We start from the raw sequence: 21,474 nt of genomic DNA, 5'->3' as shown, positions 1-21,474 counted from the left end.
GTTAGCACCACTGTTGGCAGTGTGAAGAAATGGAGATGTTTTGAAAGTCATGAAAAAGGACTGAAAGAACACAAATGCATACCCAAATGTTTTTAAAGTCTTCATTTCACCCCTGACAGAGCCAATTTCCAGTTTACTGCATGGCTGAACTACACTGTGTGGTACAATGTAGTTTAACTGATGTAGTCCAGTTATTTTGTAGTCCAGTCACACTGGCCCGACTCAGCAGAGACCCTGAGGTGGCTCAGACGGCCATCCAGCTACAGGGTAGGATTGACAAGCACACACACACACACACACACACATACACACACACACATATACACATCTGCACATACCCACTCAAAACTGCATTCTTATCATACCACATCGGCTTATCACATGAAAGTCAAGGGTGAATCAAGCCTCTGATTGGTGCCGACTTATGCCAAGCAGACACTGTATGATTTTGACCCAACTTTGAATCAGACAGATTTTGAATCTGGTCTTTGCAAATTGTTGTGTAAGCCTAGTTAGTGCACACACACATCAACATAGAAATCAGTGATTCAGATCCAGTCCAGTCCAGTTGGATATCTGGTATGTCAGAAAGACACCCATGCAAGGAAGAACTGATAACCCTCAGGGAGGGACGATGTTATGAACCATGGCCCACTTCCAAAACTTAGTTTGAACCTTGGTCTTTAAATGAGACTTTGAAAGAGAGGGCATTCACTTAAACTAGTATAGAGATCTCAAAGTGGAATGATGAAGGAAGGTAATTTGTGCAGAGCTTCAAAAACAAATCAAAGAATTTTTCAATTCAATTTCAAGATGAAGAGGACGCTAACTCCCACTGAGAAATGACCTTGAGATGATAAGTGCAAGTATTACCGTCTTCAAACCAGTGTCTTTGTCATGATGAAGTTTCCAAACTTGACTGGGTGGTGGGGGGGAACTCAAACAAGTTGACCTTGGCAAATGACATACTCTGGCTCTCGAAGATGAAATAAAAACGTATTGACTTTTGGAGTCCTTAAAAGTGCAGGCACCGTTTTGGACCTGAAATGGCTAGATGAAGTCCCCTTATCTCCTACTGTACTTGCATAGTCCAGTCCAGTTGTAAAGTAGGAACTTGCACACTTATTGAAGTCACAGTCCGGTAGGGTGTCAGTTCAACGTATACCTGCCCATAGGATCATGGAAATGGTTGTGGAGCTTGGCTATCGGCCTTTTTTAAAGTGAGCCATTAACCCACCTTTGTAGTAAATGAGTTATGAAATATAGTTGGATTTAGTGCCATTTTAGCAGATGGTACCTTTCTGACAGCAAAGGTGAATGACGGTGTTTTCATTGAATCAGTACTGTATGCGCTCATGAGAAACAGCAAACCCTTAAGATAGCAAGGGGAGGATAAGCATGCCCATGCCAGATGACCAGCCAGCGGGTACCAGCAATCTCATCACTCCTGATGACAGTCCTACATGAGGAGGAAAGGTTGCACGCAATTACTGCTGATATGCCTCTGCTCAGGGCTGAGAGGGCTGACAGGGCCTACCACAACATCCCTCCTTGCACAAGCATGTTTGTGTCAAGGCCACAGTGTTCCTTTGTGTCTCTGCAACTTTTGTCATTACAAACACACACTACCACCCTTACAGCCTTAGCCAGTCACACAAGAGAAGTCAAGATACCGCACAGATGTTAAGGTATGCCCTACAGTATTGTCTGTGGTTAGGTAGAAATAGGTTAAGCTCTACAATTTAGATAGTGTGACCCCGCCCACCTAGTATCTCTGATTATTTTCATTTTATTGAGATATTACATTACAGTAGTTGAAATTGACAGTAGCTGTGATAAACGGTAGTAGCATTGTCTGCAAACATAAAAAAGTCTGAAGAATGTGTACATTTATGTACACCAAAGGTAGGCCTAAATCCATTGTTTCCTGACTGCCCTGATCAATGTGATTGGTTAGGCCAATGATTTCAAAGTTAACTCTGGTTAAGTCTGGTTAAACCAAGCTACAATTTAGATGGCACCAGCTAAATTTCAGTGGTCTGGTATTATGTTGTCATTATACTAATATTGTCACAGCATATTCAAGTAAGAGAAGAAATAACCTCTCCATTATAAGGAATAGAACTGTTGGGATGAACCGATCAAATTTTACTTGTGATCTGAGGCCATTTCTGGATCTGAGAGATGTGGAAATTGACGCAAATGTCACAAAAAGGGACTCTTCTGAAAGACATGGAATTTTGTGTATGTACTTTAACAGATAGTCACGAGACAATGATCCTATCTGAGATTTGCATTTAAAAAGGGGGAATAGCAAACTCTGCTCTGTCATTGCAACCAATGACTGTAGACTCTTTGCTTGGAGAGCAATCATGAGATTGTGCAAGCCTCTTCATTTCCTCTCTGTCATACTTGAGAGTCAAGGCTAACCATGCAGCTCATTAGTAACCTTTTAACACAACACTCAATACAATACTCACTGAATACAACATTACAAATATGTTCTCTGTATCTACAGTACTGTAGATGTGAATAATACTGTAGATTTTTAAAGATAAAGTTATTAAGATATTTAAAGTTAAGTATCATGTTTCAGAATTGTATCATGTAAATAAATACAAATGAAGTTACTATTTCTCTTCTCTCTTTTCCATGTCTGTCCACAGCCGTCCCTCGTCTCATTGAGTTGTGCCGTTCTCCAGCTGAGAGGAACAACAGTGACTCAGTGCTGGTAGCCTGCCTGGTAGGTCATCAGTGTCCATCCGCTTTTCCACTTGCTGCTGGGCCGTCCAGTTCCCCCCTCTGTTAGTTCTCTTTTATAATAACTAGCCTTTGATTCACCCGTGTCCCCCTGTGGATAGAAGCCCCCCAGAGTGCATGAGATGGACCCTAATCTCATTAATTAGGCTATACGTCCTCAGGATAAGGCTTCAACTGGCCATTTGTCCATCACAGTCCCTGCATAAATGATAGCATATGCCCTGAAATTCAAAGCATTTAAATATGCACACTTTATACATATTCTATATGTTGCACTCTTCACAAGGGTAGACTTTTGGGTGTTTGATATGGAGATACCTACTGTGTACCATAATATTAACTGTGGCTTTGATTAATCAGTTTCAGAGGCTTTGATAGATATGAAAAGAAAGTTTTGCGAGGGAGCTGGTGGTTCATCCTGTATTGTGGAACCAGACAGCGCTCGGGGAGCAGTGAGGGGTTAGGTGCCTTGCTCAAGGGCACTTCAGCCGTGCCTACTGGTCGGGGTTCGAACCGGCAACCCTCCGGTTACAGGTCTGAAGTGCTAACCAGTAGGCCACGGCTGCCCGCCCAAATTTTTCATTTATTCATTCTACCAGTCATTATTGTGCACGAGTTGTAATATCTATCAGGTCTAACATATTTTAAATTGAATGATTTATTAATAGAATGTAGACTTTATCCTCCTCAATTGCATGTAGTCATTATCAAATATCTGACACCAGATGTGTTCTCACTTCAACAATGTCCACAGAGCAACGTTCTATCATTCATAAGTATTAAAATGCATTTAAGAAGCTTTGTGTCCTTCATGTGTTGAAGATGCATTTAACCACTTTCACTAATCTGTCTGTTGCACCTTTAAATGTACAGAACATGAAGTGTCTAAATGAGCGGTAAGGGCGTGTGCCGGTGTTCAACGCTTTGAGTCTGTGTTCCCAGGCTGCACTGAGGCGTTTAGCAGCTGGTTGTCCCGACAGTATCGAGCCATCTGACCACCAGCAGCTCATCAAGCCCAGACTGGTGGACTCCTTCCTACTCTGCTCCAACATGGAGGAAAGCTTTGTGTGAGAGGCCACTTCAATGGACTTCACATTCCCCCTAGTGTCTGCTATCAGTGTATTGGGTCTTTGATCAAAAAGAAATGTGCTACTAAAACAAGTGTTATGATAATGTAATATAACCATACTTTTACATGTGGTATAAGCTGTTCATTTGTCATTTTTATTTAAAAAAAAAGATTATTATAAACATGGCATGCACAGAATAAAGCAATATTTGATGAAGCATTGTAATCTCTGGAATGCCAGTGTCTTTGTGTTTGAATCGGCTTTGATCCTCTTCTATACAAATGACCCACACAAGAGTCTGCCACAGAAAGGGGGTCACCGACGGTGTTGACTGCACACATGTTCAAGCACATATCTAATCTCTAGAGGAAGGGCCTGCAGCTTCAACAGAAGAAAACAACTCAAAGTCATTCAACACTTACAGACAGACACACGCTGAGCATTTTAACCCTAAAAGCATTTCAGAGGTGTTACTAATCAAATCATTGTAATCATTTTGGCATTAGTAACCTTGGTAACGAAGTCACATGAAGAATCTCATGCCACAGTGCAACTGTGCATCTCTGTGTAAGGGACATTTCTTTCCTTTTTATTATTTATTATTATTTTATTTATTATGCACAAAGAGGATGAACAAAGCTTTTGTCTGAGGCAGAGAGAAAAAGAGAGGGATGAAGAAGACAGACTTAAAGAGAAAGCCAGATATGAGACACAGAAACAGTGGTGCCCAAGTCCTCTTGTGGCTTTGAACTGGCAGGTCAGGACTCATTCTCCAGACCACTGGGAGGCTCTGCATTCCTGCTCCTCGTCCCCACGGTGAGAGATGCTGTGGCAGATTTGTCCTTTATGTTGTCTCCAGTTTGATGCAAGGGATCTCTCAGGTTTCTCCCCCTCCTCTCTTGTCCTCCATCGGGAAGCTCCTCTCTTTCTTCTTCCCTCGTTCCACCAAGGGGGCATCCTGGGTCTCGTTACTGGGCTATGCTACTCGGTCAGGGTAGTTGAGGCTCTGTGTGTGTGTAGAGGGTCCAGGGCAGAGGGCATTTGCTCTTTGCTCATTGCTCTGAGGCAGTGGTGGATGCAGTGGAGGGCTCGCACCTCCAGACCTCCTTATGAAATATGCAGGGGAGAGCGCAGGGATGGAGGGGAAGAGAACCTCTCTCTCTGGATGTGCATGTCCACCACCATATAGCCCATGGCCATTTCAACCTCTTCTAAAACCCTTTTTTGTTATCTCTCCCTTGCTATTATTTCCTCAACCACAACTCACATTGCTTTCTCAGTCTCAATGATCTTTCCTGTGCAAAAACTGTACAAAACTACATGGCAGGAAATGACTATAACTATAATGTGTATACCTTCCAACGAATGAATAAAGACAAATTAATTGAATATAAACTCAGGATTTTGTAACACAAAATACACCCTCTCTGAGCTGTGCATCAGAATTGACAATAAAGCAGACTTTGACTTTTGACTTTGAGAACTTGGTTAGCTAAATACAGTAGTTTAGACTGGGTTGGGTTTGTGGGATAATGGCAGCATTTGGTGGCAGCAGTAAACTTGTACTATTCACTATTGCCTTGCAGATGATGTGAACAGCTAGGGTATAAATAGGTTTAATTGAGATGGTGCTATTTCAGATATCTGATGCTCAAATCACCTTTGTTAGCACCACTGTTGGCAGTGTGAAGAAATGGAGATGTTTTGAAAGTCATGAAAAAGGACTGAAAGAACACAAATGCATACCCAAATGTTTTTAAAGTCTTCATTTCACCCCTGACAGAGCCAATTTCCAGTTTACTGCATGGCTGAACTACACTGTGTGGTACAATGTAGTTTAACTGATGTAGTCTTCAGTTTAAATATTTAAAGATATTTAAAGAAAAAAGAGTAGTCTGACCAGTGTCTGCACTGCCACATGCACAAATACACCAGCATTACATAATTAGGCCTCTTCTGTGGGGACGCCACACTGTGGCAGATCTTATTTGACATCCAATTACGGAATTAAACATTTATTTACAAATTGTCATGTTGGATTCTGGTAATATCTGTGTGCAAGCCCTGTGCTTTTTTAATTGTGGATGTACAACCAAACACTGTTGAGGCTCTAATGATACAAATATTTCAGTGGTCACAGTGGTTAGTTTGGCAGAAAGGGGAGAAAATTAGAGGGGTAAAAGGCAATGACGACTAATTAGTTTGTGAGGCTTTGCCCAGTGTTCACATGGCTAATTATGATGATCACTGTGTGTGCTGTCACCACCGGTCTCAATGAGTCTGTTCAGTGTAAACAAAAAGTAGAAACTCACTTATAAAGAGCTGGGAGTGGGGGAAAGAAGTGAATATGCAGATAGCTCTCCTTGTAGTCAATATATTTTATATCTTTGCTCAAGCTCCATTTAAAGCACTCAGTGTAGAACGATTAACTACTCATACAACGTAACTAGCAACTCTTGTTTGATTTAGAAACAAAGGATTAGGAGGTGTCTGAATACAGACTCACTGAAATGAGCACAAAACAAAGATTCACCTTCATACAACTTCACGCAATTATTTTGAATGTCCGTTTCCAAATATCCTGCCTTGTAATATTCATGAAAGCCTTACAGTCAATATGAATATCCTCATACGCAGGTCAAGTTATATAACACAGAGTTAGCATTATGTTAGCAGAACTATCCTGCTTCAGAGATCATACTGATGATACAGTATATGGTGATGTGAATAGATGCACTGTCCTTCCTGTTAGCCTCTTTTAATGTGAAGATTTGTGGTCTGGGTTTAAATGTGTAGTTTCAATCAATAGCTTAAATCAGTGTGATCTTCAGCCTACTAGTATGCAGTATGTTGCACTTTAATGGGACATAGCTATATGAGATGAGCGATAATAAGAGGCTGCTTGATCCTGCTCTTGGCTTTCTACTGGAAGCCTGGTCATCTGTCTTTTGAATAATGGCCTCATGGCCTAACGGTGAGGGCACTGATATTGTCCTGTGAGATGTCTGTTTATGGTCAAAGCAGAGTCCACTAACACTAAGCTCCAAGTTTAAGAGAATATGAATAAACTAAAACAAAAAACATTGCAACAGGAACATTAATCATGATGATGCATGAGTTCAAAGTTTTTGTGGTCACCGTTCCCCAAGAAAATCCAGACTCCTTATTATCTCCTCCTAGACAACAATGAGATTAAATGTAAGAGATCTCCTTCTTTTCAGATATCTCTATGGACCGATTCTCCACTCACATTCTCAGTTTTAGACATCCTATTTCCTCCAACTTTTGGTATTTGGGGCTGAGTAAAAAATGTTCACAATAAAATGCATGTAAGAAGCCAATGAAACTTGTTCAAAGCTGTTGTGAAGAGGGTTAACTGGGAGAGGTTATTGTCAATTATGGAATATTTTCTAGACAAAGTGCCTCATCTCAAATGGAAAGGCTCCATGTCACTAGTGTCCTCTCTGAAGTGTTTAAAAGGTTTGCATTGTTATGTGTATGTTGTCATTGAGGATGAGACACATACTGTACATAACAGACACATCCTCAATCTGTGAACACTTGGGGCAAGCTCCATGTTATGGGGCACTCAAGGCTTAACAAGTCTTGAATTACAAGGTTGAATTGCAGCTCTAAAGATCATGAAGAAAGCTCTAAAGATCATGAAGAAAGCACATCTCATGTTGATACATCCTCCTGAGTTTACAAATGTGTCGTGAGTCAGACAAATACTGTAGCTCTGCCCTTGCCCACCCAGTGACTAGAATGATAAAAGTGAATGCCTAATTAAGACCCAGACTGCAATCGCTCCAAGACATTCTTTTTATTTGAAGATGAAATGATTAGAATCGGCTTCAAACTGAAGGTCAGATGCCTACATATTTAATGAAAAGTCTGAAAAGCAGCTCAATTAGAGGACTGTCTTTATCTTCCCCTGTACTGTTTCCCTGGGGCTAATTGGGTTTGGTTAAGAATAAAAGTAACAGTAGCCTAACATTCTGAATGGGTTATGGGCTCAATCAATGCAAAGCCCGATTTCTAGATTACAAGGAAAGCAAACAAGACCTCTTTATTTCTTAACAAAATTAGTTAATACATTAAAGGTAGGCCTATCGCCTACTATGCAGGTTCAGGTAGGCTATTTTGGTGACTGTATATATTTTACTCTGCTGTTGTAAAAAGCCTACTTCTCGTGGCTTGTTCCCCCAGGCCTACACAATGAAAAGGTCTTTGTTGTGGAGATGAAGGATTACAACAGGCAAAAACTATCTCCAAAGAGAAATCTACTGAATAGGCCTACAGTAGGTAATGTTTCATGGTTCTCTTGTTAGCGACTCGTTACGTTTGCAACGACTCGAACGCTAAGTTCATTTATCATCAAATTGGCTCTGTAAAGGTTATATTAAAGTGAAAATCTTGCACAGTGTACCTTTAATTAACGTTTGATCACAAAAATGACAAGAACAAATCTTTCATCAAGTGATGTGGTGAAATTGTCACATTTGCCAATTTCACACTAGGCCCTATATTCGTTCTATATCTGAGAGATGGCTAAGGTTAGCATTTTAACAGTGTCACAGGGGTCAGGTGGTAACCCAAAGTTGTTTTAAAACTCACAAGACTGATTGATGGAGAACAATACCAAAAAAATTCAGCTGAGTGGTGAGAGGGGAGGAGGTGGGAAAATTGTCTGTGCCATGAGCCGAATGCCATGGGTTTACAGAGTAGGCAAACTAGAAAAGATCAGTGGGTCCCGCATTTTGAGTTTAAAAAGATATCTCTGACCTTGATGACCCAAAAAGCATGAGCCTCCTGCCAAACTGGTAAATCATTCTCTGAACTGAAGGCCAGCAAAGTGAGATGGCTATCTAAATTATACCAACGGAGACACAGTCTGCATGCAAGGGCAAACACACACAGTCTTTGGATCTGGTCATGTTCATGCATATCAAATTACATCAAATATTACATTTTAATCAAATGTTGTTGCCCTGCAAATTGATGCTAGGCTAAATCACTGTTGAGGTAAGTTGCCAGTTCTCTTTGGTTGTCACACCCACTGTAACACCCTTTTTAGAGATCAGAGCTTAAGAGCAGTCTGATTTGACACAGGGACTACATAAAAGTGTTTACCACTTGGCTTCTGATGTTATACCTATAGCTTTGTTAGGAAGACACATTTCCGTGGCAGTGAAAAATGGGACATCAGCCATGTTTGACACCCCTGTTTGTCTTGGACTGTCATTGGATGCCACAGCAAATTTGACTGACTCGAGGGAGAAAGCCACCCATTCACTTGTCCTGTGGTAATGATCGCTCATTGTTGGCATGAGAGGAGAAAGTGTTCATTCATACGGTGGCATGATTGAAATGAAAATGGAATCCCTTGAGATTTTAGAAATATGTCTATTACTATACATTTACGCACAAAATGACCATGGAAAATTATAGACGGAAGACATCATTCTCTGACAAAAAATGCCCAGGAATGACAGTGAATTTTGTGCGACTGGATTTAAGTGTGCTGTGTCTCCATGATGAGACCTGATTTTGCTAAAGAGGTTGGCACATGCAGCGTGTGTGATGGTACATTGTAGAATTACACAAAATCTTTCCACTCAGTCTCAAATGAGAATGAGGTGACAGAAAACCCCTAGCCTAGTTTTTTTTTTTTTCATTCCTGGGTGGGGGTGGGAGGATCTCTTTCCTCAGTGGTTCTTTTTAATGTGGAACAAAGACAGAAAGATGAAAACAGTTAGCCAACTAAAATGTAGTAAGATAAGTAGTCATTTTCAATTCCTTTATCTTTGATGATTTTAATTTCACAGAGGATCTATTTAAAGTACATTTTGTTTTAACATGTGCTCCTCAGAGAATTTAATCACAACCCTGCTGTGGCCAACACAATGCTTGTGCACTGCAAAAAAATAAAGTCTAACCAATGGTTATTAATCTTATATTAAGATCAAAAAAGCTATTTGGTATTGTTTTTAGTATAAAGAGACTTACCTAGTGCTCTCTCAAAAGATAATTTTGACTTAATTAATAAGGAGTCTTATCAAGACAAATTTGCTCAATGCACTGGCAACCAAATTTGTTCGTTTTTAAGACAAATTTGTTTAATGCACTGGCAGCCAAATTTGCTTGTTTTCATGATGAGACGTCTTAAAATAAGTCAAACTCTCATTAAATTAAGTCAAATGCACTAGGTAAGTCTCTTATACTGAAAACGATACCAACTAAAAACATTTTTTATCTTGATATAAGATGACACTTGGTTAGATTAGATAAACAGTTTTTGCAGTGTGTTTAGCCACACAACTATGCACTGTATATGCCAGTTTAGAAAGTAAGAGGTGAAATGCTTTTATCCTGGCTACCCTTGTCTCTACAGCAGCTACTTTAATGCATGGCTCTTCATTTGTTCCATTCAAACTTGACCAAGTCCACTGAAGAAGAGTGTGTATTATGTCATACACAACTTGTAAAAGAGTCTAGGACCCTCCCCCCATAAAGGGTATCGTGTCTCTAGTTTTGAGCAGAAGGTTAATATGTAATCTTTGGTCACAAGTTAAGCATTGGAGATGTCCAGAGAAACATTGCACTTTGATAAGCTGTCAACCTTGACAGATCGACAGATGGGCTATAGCAACCAAAGCAATCCAGCTGTTATTGTAGCTAAAATAGGCTCCCTTTAAGTAAAAAGTTTAAAGTCCCTTTAAACAATGGAGACCATAACTGGGCTTCTTCACCTGAAGATAAGCGTTAAGGAAGAGGAGCCCCACAGTGGCGTCATGGAGCTGCTGAGGATTCTTAGGCCTAAGTGGAGGACAGAGGACATAAAGACTAAGGCAAGTTTGGTGGTGGCGTGTTCCCTGCAGATATGAATTTCACAGGTGTGAGGGTTTCTGTAATGAAAGACAATGACTACAGTGCATGACCATGGAAAAGCCTATTGTTTAGTGGCACTTTTAAATGCATAAAATAGCGAGAAAATGTGTTCATGAGTAAATACACAGTTCATGAGTAAATACACAGTACATATGATAAAGGTAGGTCAGTACTATCGTACCTTAAAGGGAAATGGCGGCTGCAAGAAATTGTTTGACTATTTTACTTTAAAGTCGGTGTTTGCTATTTGTTAATAAAAATGTTTTAGCCTACGATTGTATTTCAGCTACATGTAATGATATGAAATGATATTATCATTTCATTAAATAGTTGTCCCCAGTCAAAACTGAGCCTTAATATTTCTCCATGGGATCAGTGTTGTAAGGACCTGGGCATGGACTGAGCTCAAGTTTATCACTCTGTATGGTGCTGATCAAATAGACTCAGTTAAAATACATATGATGTAAACACTGAGCTTGGGAATCAGCACAGACAAAACCAATAGACATTTTCTGCACATCACTGAAAAGTAATAGGCTCTACTTGCTGTGTGTGCAAGCTCTCTCTTCTGCCCTGCTCTGGGTTTGATCTGCTCCAAATCTTGACACTATTGGCCTGACTCTGATGACAAAGGCTCGTCCAGTTTGATCACAAATTCTCATTCTGGCTGCAATGTATTTGTTTTCACGAAGCTCAAGAATTCCTTTATAAATACTTAATCAAAGGTCAAATGGCCATGTTTGCAGAGGTCTCAGTGTATGACGTTGTTTTTGTGCTCTCACAACTGGATAGACTGAGCAGGGACAATATGTCCACAGGAGAAAAATAATGCAGCAGAAAAATGAAACATACCACACCCTGATGTAACCAAGAACCTCAGGCATATAAATACAGTAACAGGACACATAGCTAAGAATCCCAGGAAACAGCTTTCAAGGCAACATAAAATGAGAAATAAAAAAAACGTCACACCTGAGTGTACATTCTTAAACCTGTTCCTTAACCATTATTTTAATAAATATTTTTTTATGTCCAAAATGTTTTATGTCCAGGAGTTGATCAATTCATGAATGACATTAATTCAATCTGTGAACTTCTAGGTCTTCACAGAGGGCATCACCAACCAGTTGATGGGCTGTTACACAGGCTGCCTGCGATCATCGGATGATGTGGTGCTGGTGCGAGTGTATGGCAACATGACTGACCTCTATCTGGACCGGCACAAAGAGATGGACATGTTTCAGATACTTCATGAACACGGTTGTGGCCCCAAACTGTACTGCAGCTTTGACAACGGCATTTGTTATGAGTTTTTGCATGGCATGGTGCTGGATGGCCCACTGCTGAGACAGCCAGACATTTACAGGTACAGTTGAATGGGTTATGTCACCCACATTGTGTTGACCTAAATTCTCTTAGAATGTGTTTAGGCTACTATTTTCACACATTGGCTGTGCATCGCGGATGAATTGGGAGGTTTTCAGTGCTGGATATGAAACTAACTTTGTTGTATGTAAGACACAGTACTGCAGTAATGAATCTGCAGAGCAGTGCTCTTTATCCCATGGTAAAATCTAATCTTCTGGGTGTCCATTTGTATTTTCCAAGATAAGCGCCATAAGAGTGGTGTCATGCTCAGAAATATTATGTCCATTTTAAGGGCTATTGGTCCCTACCCAAAAAATGAAGCAGACGTCTAAATGAAGGAGGACTCTGGATCATGGGAACTGCCAGCCATCTCTGTACAAAGAGTCATGGCTGCACTCTGTGCCTTTTCTGTCTATTTGTAGACACAGAGAACAACAGGGCCCTGACACAGAACAGAGCCATACCAAGACACAGTTCTCAGGAAGAAAAGAGCTTGTTTTCAAGTGAAGGTCACATAACAAATGAGAGTGAGAGGTCACCCTGCATACTGTCTTTGGGCCTGTGTGAAGAGGAAGTGGCCATATTAAGGACCAGACGCGACTCTTTTTTCATTCAGCACACCAGTCTGATCAGACAGAAGTTAGCATTTTTTCTAGAGGTCAATGATATCCTAAATTAAACTGGCTCTCAAAACTGTAAACTTAGTGTCTCAAAAAACAGACATAATGGATGTTGTCTGTGCTCTGTTTAGAATTGTGTTCCTGTGCAGATTTCTTCATTCATTCAGGGCATGAAATAAAGTTTATTTCTGTCTTTGTGCTAACATGCAGACTAATTGCTGGAGAAATGGCAAAGATCCACAGCATTAAGCCAAGGACAAGCTCTCCCCCTCAGGTTGTCCTCTGGACAAAAATGTCTCAGTTCCTCCAGCTTGTTCAGGAATCTGAGAATGAGACACCAATGCTAAGGTGAGTCAAGTCTCATCATAACAATATTAGCACAAGAGCACCATGCACACATTTTTATTTCAGAGATAATGACAGACACAGTCATATACAGATATTTGCTGTCTTACTTACAGTATTCATCATCATCTAAAGGTGGTGGGCAGCCGATTGGGTAGTGACATTGTCCACTGTCATGGAGAGAGGTCATAGTATCAGAGATGGTGTGCTCAGAGACAAGACACTACAAAGGGGCAGACATTAACCAACTTGGCCAGCTTATCGGTCAAACATTTACAACTGTTTACTTGAGCTGCTTTAAGTCGGAAGTTCAGACAACCGGGAGGAGTAAAGTGCAACATCTGCTTTAACTCCCTCTCTTAGATGGAGACGAGGCTCTTGGTTCTCCTCTCTTGCCAGGGAGTGAACACACCATCCTTGCAGTGAGACACTGAGTTCATTGACACTGAGGAGACTGGTGTTTGTCAGTGACACAGCAGGTATATTACATATTTAAACAGCCTGGACAGACAAACGCAGCAGTAGGACTTTCCCCTCTGTCTCTAAAAATATTGACAGTGTTGTCAGTTACTGAGCCTTATGCCCCTGACACATTACACCTCTGACACATCATACCTCTGGAAAAATAGAAGCATTTATTAATCAGATAGATCCCCAATCCATTTCACATGTAGGGTTGATTGAGTGTTAATATTACTGATATTTTATGGCTAAAGTATGTGTGAGATGCTGATGTTATTAACACAACATCTAAAGCCATCATGTCAGTATACTTCATATTGCCATGTCAGTTATCATCATTCAATTACAATGATGGTGTTAAACGATGGTGCACTTTGTTGACACCAGAGAAAAAACTGAATATGATTTAATTTGGGTGTTAGACTAGTCAGAAGTTGAAAGCTCAGTGCACTAAAAGCAAACTTGATCTTATGCAATTGGCATACAGACACAGCCACATACCCAGCATATCCACCCTGTTTAGCAGCATATGCTTTTGAATTTGGCTGCCTTGTCCCTGTGAAGTCATTAGTATGGTCCCACTACTTTCAAAGATTGTGAGACAATTCATCGAAAGGATCTGATACTTCAACATAACCTTCAAAAGTTTTGAGTGTAATCCTCCCCTGCCCAAACCAGTCCCCAGAAGAGTTGTAGTGCATTGACTTTTCCAATAGATGGCAACGGGTTGCAATGCACTATAATCTGTGCTGCTGTTTGTATATCCTCATCAGTAACACAAAACAATATTTATCAGCTGCTCTGAGTCTTATTGATGTCAATGGATCTTTTCAATTATTTTATTAAAAAAGAAAAAAAGAGAAAGAAAACAAAAACGTGTGAGCGGCTGTACATGTGCATGTGCACAAGCTGGTAAAGGCAGCACCTGCAGAAAGAATATAAACCGACTCCCTGCTGCTCTCCCGAGTGTGAAGCACAGCTGCACAGCTGCTCTCAGTGCCTTCATTTCAGCATCTAAAGGCAACTGAACACACAAAAAAACAATCATTTTAAGGCTGTTATCTCAATATAAATTGATTTTTTAGACGCAAGGATGAACTAGAGATTAATGGCATCAGTGATGCAAACAAGTAATGAAAGAATCACTTTTGGTGGATGAAGAACATTCATTCAATAAATGGCTCATAGAAGGATATGGCAGTTAATTATTATGGAAAGGATGCCCTGACATTGTAGTCATAGCTCATACTGAATCGTAGCTCATACTGAATCTTACAATGATCCATTCAGATGACATTAGTTTACACAATGAGTGATTCAGTATTGCACATCAGAAATGACTTCCTTTAGGTACATATGGGTTTTATATAATGATGCACTTTAAGGAATAAAATAAATCAAATGACAGACCAAAATAACCTTAAAATTCATCATTAACAATTTATCTATTTTCTTCGTTTAATGTTGTATATTTTTCTGAATGTTCTGCACTGTTAATGTTCAGAACATTATGTGAGGGAGATCAACTCGGTGAATGCAGCGAGATAAAGGGGGCTGTATTTTCTGCTCTCCAAGCAGTCAGTGGAAAGGTGGTGGTCTACAAGATGGAGAACTTCTGTTTGCTTTAGAGAACAAGAACAAGAAGTGCATTATTCAGAAATTACTCACTTTCGAAAGGAAGAGGAAGAAATTTAGGCTGGGGTGTGTGCTTAGTTGTGAGGGTTGATGAATAGACCTGTACATGTTCTGAAAAACAAATGTCTATACAGCAACAAGATATGAGTGTGTGTGTGTGTGTGTGTGTGTGTGTATGTGTGAGAGAGAGAGAGAGAGAGAGAGAGAGAGAGAGAGAGAGAGTCTGTCTATCTATCTTACACAGAATCATGATTAGTAACACATTCTTAATGATTCCTAGTCTTAAAGGAATACATTGCAGGCATGCTTGGTTGTACATGTAGAGTATGTGAGAAAGCCTTGCTCTTCTATAAACAGGAAACCTGTTTCCTTTTCATTTTATTGTGCTCTCCTCCACAAGCAACTCTAAATTACATAGACAACTGTGTATAAAGCTATGACAACTGTTTGTTCAGAGGCATAAATAGGTACTGGTGTTTAAATGACTGTATTTTCCCTCCTTGACTGAAAAAGATACATGAAAATCATTAGAGTGGCCACAATATTTGTGAAGCACTTACAGGTGACGCAAGTGGTGAGAAGTAGCTCCTCAGGATGAGGAGAATCAGGTCAATCTGATGACCCCACCTGGACTTGAAGAATGTGTATGGACGCACTAAATGCGCACACAAACAAAACTCCAAACAGTATTCTGCACAGTTAAGTGCATATGGCATTGATGATTAATAAAGAATGTCCTTCCTTTGGGACAGCAAAAGAAAATCTAAGGCTTATAGTAAATGAACTGAAGTGTGTGTAGGGTTCAATAACCCTACATCCAAAGTAAGTTTAATGAATGATGATTATGTTTAATCGTTCAATCAACTGGTGTTCAATTCAACATGTCTGTTGTGTTTTGTTCAGAAGAACTTTGTATCAATCTCTGAAAGTAGCAATTTACATTATGTCTGTGATACTGCCTCCTCTGTGAAATGGCACCAGGCACCTGGTCAAAGCAACTCTGTCCTTCCTCTCCCAGGTCTTTGTGTGTCCCAGGGGCAGCCAGCGTGGAGGCTCTGAGAAGTGAGATGAACGAGTTAAAAAGACACCTTGGTCACGTTTACTCTCCCACAGTGCTGTGTCACAATGACCTTCTAACAAAGAACATCATCTTCAATGACACAAAAGGTACGTTGAGGTGCCAAAGCTATTGCTATGGAAGAAAAAATCTTCCCTGAGCAGTTTAGAGCTACCAAAAGCTGTCAAGTTGAACTCAATCTTGTCAAGTTCAACTCAAAAAGCATATTCCTGATGGAATACTACAAGTCTTGTCTGGCACTTGTAAAGTTATTGCCATGATGTGTTATTTGAATGATTACAAGACTGAGTTCAGTCGAACATCAAGCCCATATTTCAGTTTGAAACCAAACTGATAACCAGTACTGTAGAGGTAAAAGAATGCATGAGAGTTTGCAGTAGTGTCATGTGTTTTCTGTCTAAATTGTCTTCTTTGGAAATGAGATTTTCAGTTGGTCATTCAAATAAAAGAATTATGGAGATGGAGAGGGATGTTTTAGGTACAGTAATGGTTTGCCATAAGATGCTATCTTTGAGATTCAATCCTCTGTTTTTCAGGCTCTGTGAAATTCATTGATTATGAATATGCGGATTTTAACTATCAGGCGTTTGATATTGCCAACCATTTCAATGAATTTGCAGGTAGGCAAATGAATAAAGAAATAAACTTTGTTTTGTTAAATGGGTGGTTCTTTTGAAATTGGGTATTTTTCCTGTCTTTTCATTCTCTGCTGTTTCATTTTCGTCATTGTCCCATGTCAGGAGTGACCACAATTGACTACGGTCTGTACCCTAGCGTGGCGCTCCAGCTGGACTGGTTGACCTCTTACCTACGGAGCTCTAGGAGCATCACCGGCAAAGGCAGCGCAGTCTCAGAGCAGGACGCAAAGAACCTGTACGTCACCGTTTGCAAGTTTTCTCTGGTGAGTTTCCTAGTTCCGAATCAGCCCATCCACAACTTCACACACAATTCCCAAAACAGTGCAGTGGCCATCTAGTGTGGAATAAACAGTGTGCAACAAATAGCAAATGAAGCATTGATATGGACAGAGTGAAGGAATGCTTAAAACCTGTCCACTAAGCTCTGTCCCGTCCAACCTAGCCCAACCCACCATTCAGACACACATTAATCGTTCAGCTGAAGCCAGAAAGACTGACCAGTACATTGTGTGCTTCCACTCTGTCCAGGGCTGAAGCATGAGTGCAGGACACAAAGACATTGTCTGTGTCTTTGGCTCGGCCCTCACATGTGGTCAGCAGTGGAGTAAAGGACTCTAAAAATGCAGGCAGTGGATTAGTTTATTTGTGTTTATTTCCTCGGGATAAATAGTTTACTTCCTTTACTAAACCAAACATCACATCTCTGAAACCAAATTAAACTCTTTTTGAGATGTCCACTGAGCAACTCTTTGTATACAAACATTTTAAACAGACACCTATTTCTTGTACAATCATGAACTATGACAATGGTACCAAAAAGGGATTTCATGAGGTAAGGATCTGGTTTATTACTTTAGGGAAACGATTACATGGGCAGGGATCTAATATGTCAGCTTTTATGTCCTCTAGTTGAATATTTCTCCATAAACATGGCTTGCAAAATGTTATACTAATTTTACAAACATACTTTTAGATATTTTCAGAAAACCAACGTCAGTCTCTTTAAAAAAGACTTTCTGTGTTATGCTCTTTGGATTATGTACAGTAAAACTTCGATCACTTCTTCATCACTTCGATCACTCGCTTCTCCTTATTAGCATATCATCAGTGGAATTTTGTTACAGTATACAGTAAAGAGCATGATATTTAACATTCTATCCATACCTCAAGCCAGAACTCATTCTGTAAATCATTATCTTTCATTTCATAGTCAGTTCTGCAGGACACACCTACAGCTGATTTCATGATCTAAACATAAAGATTTCATTGTCAGTTTAAAACTGGCATGGCATTGTCTTCATACCACATGCATGTGGACACACATATGCAAAACCACACACACACAATATGGTTTGGGTTGGAAAGCATTTGGCTGATAGAATAACTGAGCCTTGCCAAAGCCATAAGATAAAAAAACACACATACACTTAAAACTAATAAGATGCTGAGAACATCTCTATAATTGAAATCAGATTGTGGTGACACTTAGACTGTTGACTTGAGTAAATTGGGAGAAGTCACATCAGGAATGAATCACCTCTCCCTGTGTCCCTCCCACTGACATGAAACACAGCCTGTTATTTACTAACCTGGCACACACAGCGACGGCTTTGCCTGTTTATCAAAACAATCGAAACTGATACCCACGAGAGCTGTTTTTCATTTAAGGCTTGTCAGAAAGTACAACTTGACCAATTCAAACAGAGCTCTCGTCAAAGGTACTTGAATTCTTTTTTTTATTAGGGGATGCAAATAAACCTTTTGGGTCCATTAAGTAAGCCATTTGGGTTTGTAATGAACTTGCAGATTTGAGCTTCTCAGTTGTGAGCACTGCAATGTATGGCCATAGTCACGGTTCCAATGGCGGTGTTTGCTGGCTGGCTGTGAGGGGAGGGGTTCCGGGCATCTCCTGTGATGTGGAGCGCTGCCACGGTTTGTGGTGAGGCCTCGCGGCAGCTTTCCTCGTCCCCAGAGCTCAGCGAGAGTGAGCCAGAGGACACGGGGGCTCCGCACGGACCCACAAGCCCCCCGGGGCCGCGACACGGAGCTCGGTGATGTCACCTCGGCCTCTGTTGAGTGTCAGTTTTTTTGTATCATGGCTTTTTTTTTTCTTCTGTTATCTCAATGACTCCCAGTGTTGACGGTTTCTGCTTAAGATCAGCCCTAATGGCACCACTGATGCTCTGACCCATTAATCACACAGAAATGCACTCAATATGTGGAGGATGCAATGTTTTAGATTAGTAAAGAATGAAAGCGTTGGAAATATTTCATTCCATCAATTATTTCATTACCTAATTAAACTTAGTTTGCCACAGACTAGAGGTCAACTTGCATAACAGCAGAGATGACAGACTCCACTAGAGGCGTCTTTCATAGAAGCCAAGAACACGTCTCCAGCACAGGACATAGCCTACAGCTCAATGGGGGACATCTCAGCCTTGAACTTATAGTCTGTTCAACAGTAACTGCTACATGTGTGATAATAAACATTTACAACAAAACAAATTGTCACAACAGATAACAGGAAGGGTAACTTCACCTCTTATTTTTGCACCCTATCTACAGTATGTCCATCAGATGATGTATTTACAAAAAATAATTCCATGTGTTGACTACAGCGGGATGTGTGGGATGGGTATAATTTATGGCACCATTGCATTAACGTGCTGTATGATAGAGATGTGTGTGTCTGGGGCTTCAGTGCTCCATATTTAATGAAGAGAAATCGCAACATGGCAACACATTTAGTCTTGTGTTTTCAGGCCTCACACTTCTTCTGGGGCTTATGGGCCATTCTTCAGGCCAGATATTCAACTATCAATTTTGACTTCATCAAGTAAGTTATTTATCAGTACAATTCCCTTTTATGTATTCCCTTTAACACATAGAATCTTCCAGATTCTGTGAATCATCAGATCCCAAGATTAGGCCAAAGATGAGATTTTGGAGTAATGCACAGACTGCATTGTAACTGTTTTCAACCTTCAGTCTTCAAACTCTTGTATGCCTGCTCAGGAATGTTTACTTTAACGTTTTAATATGATTTGTGTCTTTAACGGCTACTCTCTGGGTAACATTTTACACCATTTTAATGCTCCTACTGTAGACATACTGTACATCTCCTGGAATTAGTGCTAATTTAGGGTTGGTGGTCTCTCGTGGAAGTTGATGTATGTAATTTGTAATAACTTGCATATGAATCAATAATACATTATCCATGACCCTTGAACATTGCACTCTTCTTTTCAGATATGCCCATGCCAGATTTAAGCGTTATTTTGACAAAAAGGAAGAGTACTTCGGGATGTAAACACCAACATACACAAAGTTGCTTCAGCCCATGATGTCCCAAGGTTTTGTAAGCAGTGAGCTACCAAATACAATGGAAAATATAATTTTAATGTTTATATCTGATCTCATTTTATGCTAAGGAATTCTCTCAGTTGGTCAGCAATAAACTTTCCATCACACCATTGCATCATTTCTAATGGAGAATTGGATGGGCTACAGCCTTGTTTTGGACTGTTAGACAATTAGACAAACTGTACAAACATTATGACAATAGAAGATCAAGTATGAGTTGGATAGGGACCCGGCATCTTTTAAAATAAACAATTACATTTAAATGTTGAATTTTAATTTGCCCCAAATTTACAGTAGCTCTGCAGACCAATGGTCATCAAAATGCTGCTCTCATTGAAACTGTTCAGAGAGGCCTAATCCAAAAAAATGTTTTGAAAGGCATCTACAGTATCTGAGATAACCTCCTTAGCAGACAAACATTGAAATTCACTGAGTCAAGTATGATTTCTGTCCTTTGAAGCACTATTGACAAATACAAAGGCAAACTGAAGTAACTGTGGTAACTTAACAAACCCAGCTGTAAATCAGCAATTCAACTGGTGACTTAACTTAAATACTGTGTAGTTACTGGTTTAGGTTGGTTAGGTGTACTTAGGCTGTAGTTTCTCTGTAGTTACTAACTTATTACTGGTGGAAATCACCCAGTAACTTACTATTAATTTACAGCATAATTAAGTGAATTTAAATCCTTAGTAATTTAGGGACTTTGCAAGGGTTTCCCTTGAATCAGTACTACAGAATGGTTTGTAATGTCATCCATGCAGTGTATTTTGATGACTGGCCCTTGACAAGCACAGTGTTAACTACTGTATCCAGACTCAGTATCAAAGAGAGCACTACCTTTGATGCTTTTCACACCATACTTCAGAAATGTTTGAAGTATCGAAATTGGTTGTAATTATATGCAATTCCCTTGAACCAAAAAATGGTTGGGGGAAAAAATGTGCCCTGAAGGTTAGACATCTGAATTCTGCAGGTCAGATTAATCGGTTTCAAAAGGACAGAAGAGTTGTGAACTCAAAGCTGAAAGAATATCTAGTTAACATCAGTTTGTTCAAGTGCCAGTCTTTCATATTCTTGTTTGAGCTGAAAAAGTTTGAAAATAACAAAGAAACCTAGAGCAATAAACTTTTTGAATGCCTCTCTTATCAATGTTTCCTGAACATGGCTGTATTGCTAAAATACTCTCAGGTTTCCATTTTAAGGAAAACAAAGTACAGTATGACACCTGTAAGCACAGC

The 21,474-nt window shown here is 40.0% G+C and overlaps 1 protein-coding gene and 1 long non-coding RNA gene across 2 annotated transcripts; both read left to right on the top strand.

The window, feature by feature from the left end:
• The first annotated feature begins 206 nt into the window (after positions 1 to 206).
• LOC121724287 lies at positions 207 to 4,280 on the top strand. The gene is made up of 3 exons (XR_006035178.1): positions 207 to 267; positions 2,667 to 2,743; positions 3,703 to 4,280. It is a non-coding gene; the product is annotated as an uncharacterized LOC121724287 (long non-coding RNA).
• A 6,132-nt stretch (positions 4,281 to 10,412) lies between these two features.
• LOC121724514 (ethanolamine kinase 1-like) lies at positions 10,413 to 21,381 on the top strand. Its single transcript, XM_042111118.1, has 8 exons — positions 10,413 to 10,681; positions 11,822 to 12,087; positions 12,920 to 13,057; positions 16,170 to 16,318; positions 16,766 to 16,849; positions 16,970 to 17,130; positions 19,633 to 19,706; positions 20,120 to 21,381. The coding sequence occupies exons 1-8, from the start codon at positions 10,556 to 10,558 to the stop codon at positions 20,178 to 20,180; spliced, it is 1,059 nt and encodes a 352-aa protein (XP_041967052.1). The 5' UTR covers positions 10,413 to 10,555; the 3' UTR covers positions 20,181 to 21,381.
• The last annotated feature ends 93 nt before the right edge of the window (positions 21,382 to 21,474 follow it).

The sequence above is a fragment of the Alosa sapidissima genome, chromosome 11, assembly GCF_018492685.1.
Source record: "Alosa sapidissima isolate fAloSap1 chromosome 11, fAloSap1.pri, whole genome shotgun sequence".
Taxonomy (NCBI): Eukaryota; Metazoa; Chordata; class Actinopteri; order Clupeiformes; family Clupeidae; genus Alosa; species Alosa sapidissima.
This window is presented reverse-complemented; position numbering and strand designations above follow the sequence as displayed.